Source organism: Diplotaxodon limnothrissa, linkage group LG14 (genome assembly GCF_057381915.1).
Source record: "Diplotaxodon limnothrissa isolate DT_005_m linkage group LG14, D_limnothrissa_male_GT1.1, whole genome shotgun sequence".
Taxonomy (NCBI): Eukaryota; Metazoa; Chordata; class Actinopteri; order Cichliformes; family Cichlidae; genus Diplotaxodon; species Diplotaxodon limnothrissa.
Genome location: NC_140609.1, coordinates 34,327,610 through 34,343,825, shown reverse-complemented (window position 1 = coordinate 34,343,825; position 16,216 = coordinate 34,327,610). Strand labels below are relative to the sequence as shown.

General features: G+C 41.2%; 2 protein-coding genes across 2 annotated transcripts; both read right to left on the bottom strand.

Annotated features, from left to right (window-relative positions):
* Positions 1–107: 107 nt before the first annotated feature.
* Positions 108–1,085, bottom strand: fam181b (family with sequence similarity 181 member B). Its single transcript, XM_085371753.1, has one exon. The coding sequence runs from the start codon at positions 1,068–1,070 to the stop codon at positions 108–110; it is 963 nt and encodes a 320-aa protein (XP_085227879.1). The 5' UTR covers positions 1,071–1,085.
* Positions 1,086–4,961: 3,876 nt separating this feature from the next.
* prcp (prolylcarboxypeptidase (angiotensinase C)) lies at positions 4,962–15,516 on the bottom strand. Its single transcript, XM_085370866.1, has 9 exons — positions 15,026–15,516; positions 11,932–12,072; positions 11,749–11,850; positions 11,306–11,487; positions 10,730–10,887; positions 8,277–8,449; positions 6,323–6,490; positions 6,020–6,207; positions 4,962–5,462 (listed from the first exon to the last, which is right to left on the bottom strand). The coding sequence occupies exons 1-9, from the start codon at positions 15,197–15,199 to the stop codon at positions 5,240–5,242; spliced, it is 1,509 nt and encodes a 502-aa protein (XP_085226992.1). The 5' UTR covers positions 15,200–15,516; the 3' UTR covers positions 4,962–5,239.
* Between the last annotated feature and the right edge of the window lie 700 nt (positions 15,517–16,216).

The window sequence follows — 16,216 nt, the reverse complement described above, 5'->3', positions numbered from 1 at the left end:
CTACGTGTTTTCCAGTTGCAACACTGCTTTCACAACAAACCTGATATGATAAACTACTGTTAAACATAATTATCTGCATATTATAAGCCAAAAGAATTGTCAGCCTCTCATAGAGATGAATAATTAGCCCTGTTATAACCACCAGTTAAATCGTAGGTGACCTGAGGTATAGGGCAGTCTGCGAAGAAGTTTGGAAAGGCTAAAGTGCACAGCGCATTGTCTTCTATGGGCCCCGTAGCACCCTCAGACTGACAGTAGACAGGAGGCTGGGCTGGGCCTGTACGCATACTCTCCCCTACTTTTTTAGAGGGTCCTGAGCAGCTAGTCCAGGGTTCCGAGTAGAGGAGGCCACCAACTAAATGATGAGTATCGTAGGAAGCTGGATCTGGCCCTCCCAACTCTGGCTGCACCCGGAGAGGCATGCCTTGATAAATATCCTGATCGCTGACCATGTTGCAGTAATCGGGCCCCAAGAGCTCAAAGAACTCTGTAGCCTCTGGATTGCCTCGCTCCAAGTCCTTCAGCGTCATTCCAGATGTTGAACTGACTTTGGAGCAATTAGCAGGCTCGGTAAAGAAAGAAGGGGGCAGGTTGCGATGCCTCAGCGGTGGTTTCTTGGGTTTTTCACCCCTTATATCCTTCACAGGGCTGAAGAGAGCTGCCAAGCTTTTGCTCTGCAAGTTGGCCTGAACACCATCACGCTTAGGTAGAGTTTTGCTCTGCAAAGTGCTTGGCTGAGTCAGTGGAGAACCCTGTCTTTTTACTGGGGCCTCTGCAGCATTTCCTGGTGTTATAATGCCAGTGCACCTTTTGATCTGCTTTTGCAGATACTTCCGGTGGTTGACTTTCCTTTTAGATTTCACTGGCTTGTCCAGAGCTAGCTTGATATTGCTGGAGGCTGAGTCTATGAAACTCAACAAATCCCTCGTCGTCTCTTTGTAGTCCTCATCATTTTCTGTCTCACCCAGGAGACTTCCATCAAGACTTTTTTCCACATCATACTCCATCACAGAGCCAGGGAAGCAGAAATTCATGAACTGAGGGTTCATGATTGCAGTCTGAACAGCCATTACTCTGTTGAGCCCAGCAGCTACACCTGTGGCATCCACTGTGATCCTTGAACCCAAAATTTCTTCACAGCATGCCCTTTTTCCTCTGATAAAAACTTGGTCCTGATGCTGCTCATGAAGTTCCTGTAAACATTCCAGAGTAGAAGTGACGCGCTCTGAGGAAAGTAAGGAGATCTTTCGGGGGGCTGGACAAATGATGTCAGAACATCAAAGAGGAGGGGCAATGGGACCGCTGGACTTAACTCTTTGCTTGTGCCCGACCACCTGCATCTAAGAGGGATTTGTCTGAAATTCCCTGCTGAGCCGAGGACAATAACCTCTGTCAGAACTCTCCCCCTCTAGTTTAACTGTTTGTGTGTGCTCTGAACCAAAAAAGCTTTCATGAAACTCGAGGATATTACTGTTACAGTGAGAAGGGGAAAAAAACATGGTGGATAGAGTACGGAGGCAGAAATGTAATACAAAATGATCTCTGTTAGACTTAAACAACCATATCCTCCTTTGTTACGTTCATGACTATCAAACAAACTACGCTTAAACCCCCCCAAACAAAGAAAAAATGTAAATAACTTTCAAATCCTCAACTAGCCGACACCATTGTTCACACGTTCCTCTCGTCTTTCTCCAAACACTAAAATAAAAAAGGAAAAATATACTAATATTTTTGTTTCCTGTGTGGATACCCAAATAAAAATGTATTTATAATCTTAATTTTCATTTAGGCACAGGGACAAACAGCTAGCACATCACAACATTACAGTACAGGGAAAGTTTTGGGGGGGTTTTTTGTCTGTGGGAAAATCTAAGCGTCTAAACAGATGCCACTATATGGGAGAATCTTCCCAACTGCTTGCTTGTGTCTTAATCTGCTCATGGCAAAAGTTGATTTCTAGTGCATTCCCAGGCCAGTGGGAATTTCTGCCCTGGCCTGACAACTATTATGGGCTGCCTTTGACATAAAGCCCTACAGGGTCTAAATAGCCTCTATTCTTCGCGCAGCACTGAAAGGGAGCTTTGTGCCAGAGATTCATTAAATTGCACCTCACAGCCCCTTCGTAAAATGGGTCTCAATAATGAACAGTCGATTTAACTAGAAAAGCTGCCGGAGCTGTTAAATTAAAGGGGAATAAAGTGCAGTTCAGGCTTAGTGTGCCAGAAGAAATGTTGACCTTAAGAAATCCTGGGTATGAAACTTCTGTTGTAAACAATAACGTATTTACAGGAAGTTTCTTGGCCAGCAGTGAATACAATGGAGGATGTGTCCAAGAGCCAGATTGTTAAGTTGCCAGCACTTATCAGAATTTAAGTGGAATTTATTTTTTTTTTTGGAGTGATCAAATTGGCAGCCACTTTTTCACCCTGCTTATATTTTTCAGTATTTCGGTTTACAAGGCAATGCAGCAGTTTCTATCTGGCACATCCTTGAATCACTTTAAAGCTTCATTAATCATTTGAAGTGATGCTGAGGCGCATAACTGAAAAGGTAACAAGTGAAGATCCTTCCTCTTTCAGAAGATCCATTTGAGGTGAAGCGGTGACTCATTAGGGTTTTTGAGACATGAAAAAGTCTAAAGTGGTGGCAAATTCTTTCTTATGGTAATTCCAGGGAGAAAAGGGCCAGTGATACTGATAGCACTAATTATCTGTAGCCACACAACACAAATCAAGAAGAAAAAAATATTAGAACAGCAGGTGGATACAAAACAAAGACTATCTTACTTGTTATACAACTGCCAACTATGTGAAAAAAAACAAGAACTTGTGAAGTGCATGAGCAATTTCATCCGTTTCCATAAATCTTTCAAAATAAATGTCCAAAAAAGTTTACATTTATCTTAAAAACAGGGGGGAAACAGCTGCAGCCTTATCAGGGCATCACATGCATTCAGTGCAGGGGCTTTTAATGCCTGCCCAAACCGATTTTGTCTCCTCTCTTTGCTAACGGCACAGTTTTGGCAAAGTGACATCATCACAGTCATGGCAGCTATATCCCCCTTTTTTTCCAAGTCGGGGGGTCTTGGCTTTTGTGCTGGTGGGTCATTCACATGACAGAGCCTGACGCACAGATCCCGGAAACAAGTTTCTATTGTTGAATAAAGGCTGAGAGGGTGAGAGGGGATGGGGCTGGAGCAGAGCAGCTCAAAAAGTTGTGTGTGTGTGTGTGTGTGTGTGTGTGTGTGTGTGTGTGTGTGTGTGTGTGTGCGCGTGTGTGTGTGTGTGTCCTTTAATATACCAAGATTTAGAGACAAATTATTAAACCACTGAACTTTAATACGGGAGGAAGATAAATTTCCTAAAACACACAAGTTGTTCCGTATTGCTGAGATATTGTTAAACATTACCACCACACCCTCTGGGCTTCTGGGAATTTACTTATTCAGCAGCACCCAACCCCAAGGGAGTGAGCTGCTCACTACAACGTGATGTGACATGCACAGGCTTAATCTCTTCCTACTGGTGTGTGGTCCCTGTCTGAGCAGGGACATAGTCAGAATTTGGGGTTGACTGAATACTTAAAACAGCTCTGATTGATGGCCAGTGTCAGAGACGTAGAAAATGCTGGCAAAATTAATGACCCCTCAAAGTCCTGAGAAAGGTTTAAGGAGAGCATTTAGTGGCCGAGACCCCATCCTCCCCCATGTTTAGCCATGTTTCTTTCTACCGAGGCGTCTGAAATTCAGTCAAGCCTGTGACAAAACACTGAAAAGTCAGGCTTTGTGTCTCCTGGTTGAAAATCAACCCACATACCAGTCCAGGACATGTTTCCCATCTGCATCACAAGGTCATGTCATGTCAGGGGCTTCTGCTTTAAAAGAAGAGGTTTAAAAAAAAAAAAGTATTGGAGAGAGTAGTTCAAAGAAAATTACAAAGCAGGATGACATGTTTTCATTAGCGGCGGTGGAGTTTAGTCTTAGTTCTTTCATGACATTTGAGTCTTTTATCTTGACATTTTAAAAAAAAAAGAAGAAAGTAAAAAGCCAGTTCACAGAACTACAGAAAGCTTCTTGGGATCCCAACTGATTCCTGCAACTACTCACCGCCTCACTCTTAACCTTCCATCAACCTTTCTCAACTACTCTGGCACCACAGGAATTGTATTAATAATATTACTTGCAGGGGGGACAAACCAGAGTCTACAGGCTGCCTTGGTGCCACAATTTAGTGCTTTAATGGCAGCCAGTGAATTAATGCGTGTCGAGGGGAATCCCACAGGTTGGTCTGCAGGGGTAAGGTCAGCAGGCAAAACTGCAATAATCTCCCACCACTCACTTTATTGGCCTCCTCCGATTGGGTTTTTATTAAATCTCAAGCACGTGCAATTGTTCTTGAGAGCTGGAAATGAAAGTTAAAGTCCCCAGTCTATCTAAAATATGACAAAGGGTGTGCTCGGCAACAGCACATCTGTAAGTGCTCAAAACATAATATGAAGGCTTAGACGACAGTAAACCTGGAGCTTTTTAATCGGTTTCATTAGAAGCAGTGTTATTTGGGAATTCAAGCGTATTGAGAAAATGATAAAATGCATGGAAGGCAGTGTCCTCCTGTGAACAGCAAACAGATTAAGCTTCATATTACACCAAGTGCAGTGAAAGCCTTCAAAAATGCATTGCCTTTGTATTTGGTGCCAAAATTTTCCTCTGAGACTTTTTAATCTGCATATTACAATAACTTTAAGAGATGCCTGAATAATAACCACAGCTAACTGACAAGCGTGACAAAAAACAAACAAACAGAAACTCTAAATTTGCAATAAACTTGCAATAAATTCCAAAAGAGGAAATTATTTTTAGAAAACTTTACATGAAAGACAAAATGAGAATGATGCAGCTTTTTGATGATTAGGATGATAATGCGATTGCAGAAATAAAGAACCAAAATGTATTTACCCTGCAGCTTTATTTTCAACAGTTTGTACATGACAAACAGGTCAATTGTTTTTGCAGCAACATCAGTACATTTTGTCATCAAGCCCTTCAGATTTTAATGTTTGACCCAAAGAAGCGGAGTGTTTCTAAATTGGTCAGAGAAAAAACAAACTTTGGCATCGTGATAGATAAAGCACCGAGAAAATACCCCACAAAACAATCAAAAACGTGTCGCACAATTTAAAGCTAAATCTTGGACATCATGAATATCCTCGTTGGGTAGAACTGTGCTGCTTTTGGAGACTAGCCGGTTGGTGCAGCTCTATGTGTCTTTTTAGCCTTCTTGATCCACTCCTGAAAATACTTCACCTCTAACGCCCGGGCAGCACGGACTGAAGGTGGATCAAGGTCATTGCTGTAGCGGAGGTCTAAGTGGTGGGCTCCATCGGGAATCATAATGGAAACCAGAGAATGTGAGATGTTGGAAGTCACTCCACCAGATGACCATGGATCGAGTCCTCCATTACTGAAATGTGAAAGCAGAAACAATGTTGATAGCTAGAAATAGTTAAGCCAGGAATTTTCTGCCATGGACACATTAAAGTGTCTTTGTACTCTAATATCTGATAATTCTGTGAATGCACAAGAATACTTTGAAGTGACTGAACCAGTGGGCAGTCTTATCTGTCAGTGCTGGGATTAAAGACTGACATATATATATTTTTTCAGAGCCATTTAGGTTTAACATGTATCTTCCCTGCGTGGCTACCCACATGTGGACTTACCTGCAATACAAGGCAGTCAGAATCTGCACTTTCTTTTCCAAATATTTATTTATAAGTGACTTATGTATGTATGTATGTATATATATGTATATATTGTACTATTCTTAGTTAGCGTATTGTCTGTCTTGTCTTAATGTTGGTTTAAAATGGAGCACTGTAACAAAAAATAATTTCCCCCAGGGATCAATAAAGTATTCTGATTCTGATTCTGATTCTGATTAACTTACTTTTGCATCCCTAGACAAATCCCGAAATCTCAAGAAATCCCTAAATCTGGTATTTTAAAAGCAATGTTTACCTGAAGATGATGTTGCTGTGAGAGGAGATCTCTTTCCCCCCGTAGACAGTGCCTGCCCAGTCAGCCCGTGGCCTGATACCAAACATGGCTTTGCACTCATCAGAGAAGGCCTGGAAGTTCCACTCCTCTGGTTCAAACATGTCCTGCACGCCATCTGTGCACATGGGCATCACCATCTCTGTGCAGGCCTGGGGACAAGGGATTGAATACATATTCATTGTGACAGGAAAAGCTGCCCACTCACACCCGTGTGCACAGATTTATTCAGCATAACATGACTGAATCCCGCGCTGTTTTATGCACCTGGTAAAACCAGCCGAGGTAGCCAAGGCTGCTGGTTGCTGTCTGTGATGTGTTTAGACAGGGAGAGCTTCCGGTGTAGTTATAGTAAACCTTTGCTGCTTGGGCAACACCTTGCAGCAGCTGGTAGTCAGACACAGTAGAATCGAAGCTGAGGTACTTGCACACCACCTTAAAACATGTTAAAAAAGCCAAACAAGAACACAATTAATTACATTACACCATAAAAGCTTCTTAAAAAACACCCCAAAAAAACCCATCAGCACATCCAAGTTGTTTACAGGACTAAAGATTGCTTTCTTGTAGCCCATAAAGTGTTTTTCCACATAAAAAGTGGTGGCGCCTGATTTGCATATGAAATTCCCCAGAATGAACTTGAATTTATTGTTCTAATCTTGGCACTAGTGGGGAAAAAATCCATTTACTTAAAGCCAATGATCTCAAGAACTTAAAATGTAAAGGTTTTGCTGTCCTAAACTATTTTTGGTGTGACCATAGGTTGGCTTTCAGAATTAATAGCGTGAATGATCAATATTTTAGCTTTAGCTCTTGTCTGATCGCACTTTGTGTTGTTATGGTTGCAGCAGTAGAGTTGGCTGTTGTTCTGGACTCTTTGTGCAGCAGAGAAAGTGGGCTTTCTTGGTTGGAGGTTGGAGGGGAGCTGCACTAGTGTGGAGTCTGTTACTAAGGCCTTTGTCTGCAGGCTGGGGAGGAGTTGGTGGTCGATGGATGAGGAGGGCCACAGACATGTCCAACCAAAGATTTATATTGTGAAAAAAAAAAACACCGCAATAGCTCTAAAGCATCTTCTCCTTACTTTTCAGATAGGATTAGGCTTATACATTCATCTCTGCCAACAGATTTCCCTCCTCTAAGCCCTCAATACCCCGTTCTCACACTCACTCAGATAATCACATTAGCTTTGTCATTAAAAAAGCTCCTCTTTGCACCCACTGCCTAAACCGCTTAAACCACCCATAGGGGTCGCATACATTAAAGGCAAAGAGCCAAAACAACTCCAAATGGCCATTTAGTGTTTATTTCACCTACAATGATGCTTCACAGTCTATTCATTGGCCAAATGGTAAATAACGAAAAATGCCCCACAAGAGAAGTATGCGCGGACCACTCCCAAGGGTATGAACCGCCGCAAACACAGAGTCGGGGGTCAGCAGTGGAGCTTGGTTTATACACGTGACGTGCCAAGGTGACTGGTAGAATACACTTCACTCAAGTCAATCAGCCTCGGGAAAACAGCCGCTGTAATGTCACAAGCTCTTTTACATTAAAACAAATGGCATTTTTTTGTCATGTCAACAACACTGCGAGATTAAATAAATAAATAAATACGATGCATTTTTCTTACTGTTAAAGCAATTATTCTTCCCCATCAAGAGTCTTGTTAAGTATTTTTTACAACCCCATTTAAAGGGGACCAGTGAACTTTTGTTCAATGGCCTCACGAGCTGCACTGGGCAAATGACCTCTTTCTGTAGTGCCATGTGAGCGTCCTAACAGGAACACCTCAGAGATCTGACGGAGTGTGCAAATGAAAGCACTATTGGTGCGACAGAAGAAAAGAATAGCGGCTTACTTGTAGCTGCTCATCTAAAGAATACTTTAAATCTAAAAGAAACAAGATCCTTATGAATATTAATGAAGTTACTTGACAGCTGTTGTAAACAAAAGCCTGGAAGACCACAACAAACACTTGTATCACAATCGGCTGAATCGCACATTCATTTCAATTAAGGGCAGGCTGTTGGGCTAAATTAGGCGCTTAACCAAAGACAAACACAATTCAAAGGTGCAATAAAGTAAAAACCATTTGTCATATAAAGGGATAGATAATATAGAGCTTAACCAAAGCCTTTATTTAATTTTGTGACAAATTTAAATAGTGATAACTAGAATACTAATTTGGATCTCAGAGTGTTTTACAGGAGGGTGCTTTTACCTGGATGGGCCAGCGAGGCAGCGGCTGGAGGAAATTAGCTTCATATGGGTAGTCCACCATTGCCAGATTCACCCAGGTCTCTTGAAGCCAACTCTTGAAGGTGAGGACATCATTTTTGTTTTTAAGAGGGGCACACAAACTGAATTCTTCTGACAGCCACTGAAGACCGGACGCTTGAGTAAACAGAGAAAAAAAATCTCAATAACTCTGACTGAGAACCTTCACAGACAATTACGGCATTAGCTCAATAACTCTTCTAATGTGAATGATACTGTTCATTTCACTACTGCATTAACGACACTGGCGTATACTAAAATGAGACAAAATATCTAAGAAAATATCCATCAGTTTAAAGTCAAATCTTGGTTTACTTGACAGATTGGAGACTCATGTAGTCAAATATTATTTAAAATAGGCACAAAAAGCCTCATTATCATACCGTACTGTGAAGAAGTATTTGCCCCCTGTGGTGGGGCGTGGTCTGTGGTGCTGCCACGTCCCCTTCCTGATTTCTTAGGTCTTTGTGTATTTGTTACAATAAATGTTTCAGATCGTCAAACAAATACTAGACAAAGATAACCTTAGTAAATAATACATTTAATTTTTAAGTGATGATTTAAATTCTTAAGGGAATAAAAAGCTATGAACAGCTATGAAGCTATAAACCTACCAGGCCTTATGTAAAATCACAAAATAACTGTCATTAATTACATTTTCTGGCACGCTGTTCAATTTCACTAGCCTCACCAAGTCCTGCCAGATGAACTATGAATTTCGCTTTCTACCAGAAAATCCTAAAGGAGAATGTGCAGCCATTGGTTCACGTCCTGAAGCTCAAGCACACTCAGGTTATGGAGCAGGACAATAGTCCAAATTACACCAGTGAGTCCACCTCTGAAGGGCCAGTCAAAATCCAATTGAGATGCTTTGGCGTGACTTTAAAAATCCTCCAGTGTTGCTGAATTAAAACAATTCTTCACAGAAGAGTGGACCAAAATTCCTCCTGTAAGTTATCACAAAAGTGTGATTGTAGTCCTTGCTGCCAATGGTGACACAACCAGTTATTAGATTTAGGGGGCAAATATTAAACCTAACTTAGAGAGAGCGAAATCAGGAAGGGGGTACATACTTTTTCGCAGCACTGCATTCATAGCTGTGAGGTAAACGTAACCACTTAAAAAATCATTTTCGGTGGAACTCAAAGTGTTTTCAGTCAGTGAGACATTTGCTTGGGGACTGATATAAGAAAAAAAAGAAGAAAAAAAAACGGCAGCCAAAATTCACACAATAGACCAACCATCATCCATCTGTCTGCTGTTTCTGAATCACTGAACAAAAAAACATTTATTCAGAATATTTTCTCCAAAATCCATTTCAGATGAAAATGACAAATAACAGGCTATCTGAACACTTTCATGCTTCCACTATCATAATTGATTTAGCCTTGAGCTAGAAATACTAACAACAAAATCTAACAACAGTGAACCATACCAAGCATGCAGGAAGTTAGAAGCCCCTTCCACAAAAGAATAGTAGATGAGAACCAGTGCCTGTTTATTAACCTTCATGTTTTCTCCTTTGGAAAGTCTCGTCAATAAACTATCTGACCACTAAAATCCATTCATCAAAAAATGTAACATACCAATTTAATATATTCCATTCGCTTCCGCTTGTCCTTTTCAGGGTCGCGGGGGGCGCTGGAGCCTATCCCAGCTGTCATAGGGCGAGAGGCGGGGTACACCCTGGACAGGTCGCCAGTCTGTCGCAGGGCCAACACACAGGGACAGACAACCATTCGCACTCACATTCATTCGCACATTCACACCTAGTGACAATTTGGATTACCCAATTAACCTATCCCCACAAGCTGCATGTCTTTGGACGGTGGGAGGAAGCCGGAGTACCCGGAGAGAACCCACGCAAACACGGGGAGAACATGCAAACTCCACACAGAAAGACCCCGGCCTGATGTTGGAATTGAACTCAGGACCTTCTTGCTGTGCGGCAACAGTGCTAACCACCGTGCCACCGTGCTGCCCCCAATTTAATATATTAAATCATATATGGCTGGATAAGCGCAGGAACAGGGTTTCAGTGTTGACATTGTGGGGTTGCGGTTAACACTGTCGCGTCACAGCAAGAAGGTTTTGGTTCAAATCCAGGCTAGGTCTTCTTGTGTGGTGCCCGGGTTGTTTCTAGATATTCCAGCTTTCTCCCCCAGTCCAGAAACATGCATGGGGTTAACTGGTGATTCTAAATTGATTGTAGGTGTGAGTACTGTAGGTGTGCAAATAGCCATCTCTCTCTGTGACAGCCCTACGACAGAGTAGTGACATGTCCAGGGTGTAGCCAAACCTCTGACCCTATGACAGCTGGAAAAGGCTCTAGCACACCCACGACCCTTAACTGGGTTGAAGAAAATGGATGTTTGGATATTTCTGACAGCAACTTACCTGAGGAAGAAACATTATTTACAGCCTTCCACGACTTTCTGATGTTTGCATCGCAGTTAATGCCACTTTTGGCAAAGTCTTGTGTTACTGTTTTGTAAAAGTCTCCACATGGCACCATACCAGGGAACTGCCATATTGGTGCAGAGGATGCCAGCGCTCTGAAATAGAAGAGGAAGCAAAATCTTTTTTTTTTCTTCTTCCAAATGACTCAAACTGCATATTCACACTCATCCTTAATATTCAGTCTTCACTGTATTTGTGAATATGTTTGCTGGGGGAAAATGGCAATTACAAAAAGGTAAAGAAGTCAAAAGAATGATAAGTCAGGCTCTGCTGCCTAATGTCTTACACACAGCAGACTGCACAGATTAATCATGCTAGCTCAAATAAACATCTGGTGTTAGACATTTGGGAGATGAAGGCAAAACCCATTGAACATGCACTCTGTCTAAAGAATTCTCCCTTTACCTTCCTCTGATAGGTTGAAACAACGCCACAGTTAACATTCATATGATGTATTGGGTACTGAATCAAATTTTTATTTAATGTTTCCTAATAACAGAAATAACATCTTACCCAACAACTACATGGGGGTATTTCATCCTGAACCAGGCAGAGAGCATTCCTCCATAGGATCCTCCAACAGCGATGACGGGGCTGTGCTGAGCACCAGGTAGAGTACCCTTAAGGTTCTGAATTAGTACTGCAAAATCTGCTAGGGCTTGCTCTGAGGTCAGGTAGTTGAGATGTTTGCTGTCCTGCAAATGCAAACAAATAACAACTGAAGTAATGTTCAAAATGAAGTGCCAGCACTGGATATGAGAATTTGTTTCAGCTCATACCCCAGTTTTTAGAAAAAAATGTGTTTGTGACTGCAGAATTATCTACTTCAATTCTTGTTAATGCTGTATTGAAATTATTGGCTTAGAGCCCTGAAAGGAGAAAAATTATGCAACCTTACATATTTAATCAGATTTTAATTAGACTTAGTGCGCGCGTGACTCTGCAGATTCGCTTACACTGTAAGAGTCTTGTCCAAATGGCAGGGACTCTCCATAGTAACGATGTTCTGCAAAAACCAGCATGGCACCTAACTCCTCCGCAATTTCCCACATGAAGCCCTAAAGAGAAAACAACAGGTGCTGAATTAGACTGAGGATTATGCGCAACGCAAATACACTAGAGAACACCTGGGTATTTACAGTGTTGTTGCAGAACCAGGTTATGTCGCCTTCATTTCCAGTATAGAACAAAATAGGTCCTCCAGGCTGCTGCCAGTATTTGTCAGACAGAAGGTATCTCTGTTTGAAGGTGCCATCCTCAAGGAATCCAAAATGGTCAATCTGTGACAATTTTAAAAAGAAAGCAAATAAAATAATCACAATCACAAATAAGATAATCACAAGCATCTGTACTTGGCAACTGTGCGAGAAGCATCTTGAAAAGAGCACCATGAGGTATAGACGGAAACTAGGAAAATATGAAAATAGTGATTAGCATTCAAAGTGGTTTTAAATTGGTAATTTGATCCACAAACTGGCAAAAGAAAACCTTTGGGGGATTGGTCACACTTGTCATCAGACTAAAATGATGGGGATGCAGTCCAGTGAGCAGAGCCTGCTTTGGGGTAGGTGTAATCACTGGATACCTGGCTGTGTGCCAGCTATGATGTTTGGAAATGACAGCTCTGAGGTTGGATTCTGGGGTAATTAGCCCCAATTTGTATTTAAAAATGCTGGAGCCACTTTAAGCGATGCTGCATTAGTTCCACTTAAGATGAGCTCTGAAATATCCTTTCATAAAACCTCAGGGATTCTGGGATATCTTCTCCTTTCAACCATATTTCCTGTATTCTTTATTAAACAAAGGCAGAAAGAAACCAACAACTTCACAGAGAAGACGGCCCCATGAGGCTACTGAGTCGTCCAACCCTTTAAACAGCCCCCCATTCTTACATACAAAATGTTTCGGTTTTGTTTTTCCCCTCGTTCTCGCTCTGTTCCCTCCTCGTTGGATACAAAGCAGGCAGCAATTTTATGAGCCAATGACAGCAAAAAGATTCTGGGGCCACAATGTGTTCATTCAACCCACGACTCCTTCACACTTGGCAGTGCTTTAAGTGTGAGGGGATCATGAGACAGTTAGTTTAAAGGAAAAGTTCAGCAGCTTGGCAGGAAGGTAGTAGTCAGTAGTATTGTGCAACTGAAGTGTAATGTTAGACTTTTTTGGTAAAAGCATTTGAGTTACCTTGTGAGTTTTCATTTATTCCTGCTTTTCTTTTATAAAAGTTACATGTCAATCTCATGTAATGCAGAAAAACCCCCATAAAGAACTGCTCTCTAAATGGCAAAACTAAAGTGGCTGTATATATTAAGACCAAAAGAACCCCTGGTGAGTACTGTATCAATTGCACCCACTCAGTATGCACATCACAAAGCCTATGAGACTGGTTTCATAAGAGAACCCCACCCTGGTAAGTAGTGCCACCATGTGGTGCGACCAAGCAGCAACTTGTTTTTTTGAATTAAAATTCAAACCATGTGCCGCACATCTATGAGATCGCTATGTTAACAACTTGACAAGACAGGAGGCTGCATCTGTTGTCCGGCAAATGGAGACATGAGGGAAACAACTTAAGAACAAGCTCCGCTAAGGTTCATCAAAAGGATGCTAAATGACATTTCCATTCATTGTCTAACAGCAGACTGCAGTCCAGAGGATTTCCTGATGATGAATGCTGGTGCTCTCTTCACATCAAGTTTCAAAGAAAAGGGAATAAAAATCAGCATGGCTTGTTTCTTGTTTCTTGATGTTTCTTTTGTGCTAAAAGAGACTAGCTGCTAGTACTAAAAAGTGGTTTACAGTAAACGGATTTCATTTCTCCTATTTGTCCAGAAGAAGCATACAATCTCTTGTTGCTTGGCTAAATAACCCACATCAGACGGGACAGTGGGTGTCAGAAAGGAGGAAATGGCCCTTATCTTCTTGTCAGCTCGGCTGATTACACAGGATGCTGTGGGTGGGACCAGGTGTGGAGCATTGTCCTCTAACCCAAACACTCTTTAGCACAGACACATTATTTACAGTGTGTACCTACTACTTATTAATACATCTACAAATTTTCTTCTTAGTCTACATGTAGATCATGTTCTTGGCTAACTGGTTGGTTCATTGTTTTATTAAATATTAAAAATACCCACACTAATGTTCACTGTAACAATTCCCTAAAGAATAAAGTGACATCACTACTTTCCTATGTTTTTAGCAATTCATAAAAAGAGGATTTAATTTACTATATTATAAAGCAAACAGTCACATCTGAGAGCCTAGCCATGGCCATTTTTTCTTACGTATTTAAAAATTGCCACAACACTCAAAACTTTTATCAGTATTGTAACTTTCTTATATGGGTTTTGGAATGGGTTTAACTAACTGTCATCCTATTGTAAATATAACCTCATTAAATAGGGGTAAGCACATATGAAACAATTATAATTTGTATTACGTTTGTGTAGCATCTAATAATCAGTGTATCAAAGTATTTGTTTTATGGTCAATAGCGAACAAGTCATAATGATTCTGACTAATCAGAGCACCAAATTGTCCAATACTATTCAGAGGTTTAGCTTCCATAGCCTGACTACAAGGGCAGGAGAATGAGACAAGCAACCTGATGATTGTTGTGTAGCACTGCATACCTGCTAAATGTAACCTTAATCTCTATAAAGTAAATAGTGGGAACATGTAAAAGCTGAGTGAAGATCTTTCAACCCCCCCTGAGGTAAAATGTTTCACATTCACTGAGCCCTAGAGACCTCTTTAGGCAGGGAGCCAGGAAGGATAGTTACAGATCTGCTGGCAGGAACAGAGCCAATTGTGATTTGGTTTTCCCTTCACTACAGGAAGCCAGATGAAAACACCTATTGTCTGCAAACACAACACATGGACCTTATAGAATTAAGTGCAGTGGGAATTTTAGAAAGAGCAAGTGGTACGATTATTTGCACACTAAACAATCAAGTAACATACTGTAGTGGCATAAAAAGGTGGTCAATGAGAGTAAGCATCATTTGATGAGGTTGTTTGTTTGTTTGTTTTTAGAAAACTTTGCTTTATCTACAAAGCAGTGGGATCATTTCTCTTTTGCACCATTAAATCCACTCCCAATAAGGCACAATTTGTGTATTTCATGGGGAAGTGAAAGATAAAGAAGTGAAAGAGGAACACAACAGTGTAAAATTGGACAAATAGGTATAAAATAAGACAAAAGGTACATTTTGATCAATTTAAACTCACCTTCTGATCAAAGTAAAATGTTTTATAGCTGACTGGAGGCTCAGTGGAGTAAGGCAGCCCACCCAGCCTGGTAAAAAGTTGCGTTTTGAGAGCGGTCACGTGTAAACAGACAAAACACAACGTTAGGATGCAGGTAGCTGCGGCTCTGTCCAAAACCTTCTCTCCAGTCCTCATTGCTGTAACTGTCACACTCAGCGCACAACAAACTGGTCTTCAGCGCATGATTAACGGGGTTCCATGAGCTGTGTGTCTGTGCCTGCAGTGGGATAATTGAGGAAGACTTGTCCCGATAAAGAAAGGAAGTGAGACTACCCTGTCAGCAGATCCAGAGAGGTGTTGCTGTGCAGCTCGTGTCCTAAATTTAGCATCAGACTTGAGGCTGTCCGGAGATGGGCGGGAAACATCAGGTTCAAAGTCTAAAAAATGTTTTTAATAAGTTTGATTTAGCTGCAGTCAGCTCGATGTCTTGTGTTTATGGAGCAGACAGCAGATGGTTCCTACTGTAGACAGTTCGCAATGGCTGGTGGGAGTTTGAGTTCTAGTTGGTCACTCAGCGGCTGATGGTTTTAGTATACGTATAGTATAGTTTAGTATAGTTTTCAGTATACGGAATTTACACTAGAAACATTCTAGTAATAATACTACGTATATTTTCTCTCTTAAGAGAGCGTTTCAGATACCTGCCAAACATAATGCGGCTAATTAAGTCAAACATGATGATGATTCCGCACTAGGCACGCTTAAGTACCGTGTGAAATTGCCGGAAATACGTCACAAAATTATGCGCTTGACTACCTATAGTTATTCCAATTTCTGAAGAAATATTAATTACTGTAATAGTGGCAAAGTACTCGTTACGTCCTCAAAGTTACGCTACATTGATGGCTACTTCCGGCCGTGCTTCGTCATAATGTCCCGACCTTAAGTTGAACTTCCGGTCGAAAGTTAAAACTAAGAATTTCAGCACTAGTAATGAAAGATACATTTAAATTCTTTAACGTCTTGATGCACGCTCAATCATCCAGGTAAGAAAATCCCTAAAAGTTGATTCTGTGCATCTGGACGTAGAAACATTTCATTATTCAATTAAGTGACTTCTTTAGTCTCAGCTAAATGCAGGCTTCTCCAACCTTATAAACAGTACATTTGCATAATCACTAAAGATAAGATAAGATAAGACTTTATTGATCC

What these genes read in the sequence shown, in the direction of transcription:
- fam181b (XM_085371753.1), bottom strand. Translation starts at nt 1,070, where the DNA reads ATGGCTGTTCAGACTGCAATCATGAACCCTCAGTTCATGAATTTCTGC.
- prcp (XM_085370866.1), bottom strand. Translation starts at nt 15,199, where the DNA reads ATGAGGACTGGAGAGAAGGTTTTGGACAGAGCCGCAGCTACCTGCATC. An exon ending in CCTGGTTCTGCAACAACACT is followed by an intron (nt 11,851 to 11,931) that starts GTAAATACCCAG and finishes TTTTCTCTTTAG; the next exon opens with GGCTTCATGTGGGAAATTGC. An exon ending in TGCCTCGCTGGCCCATCCAG is followed by an intron (nt 6,491 to 8,276) that starts GTAAAAGCACCC and finishes ACATGTTTTAAG; the next exon opens with GTGGTGTGCAAGTACCTCAG.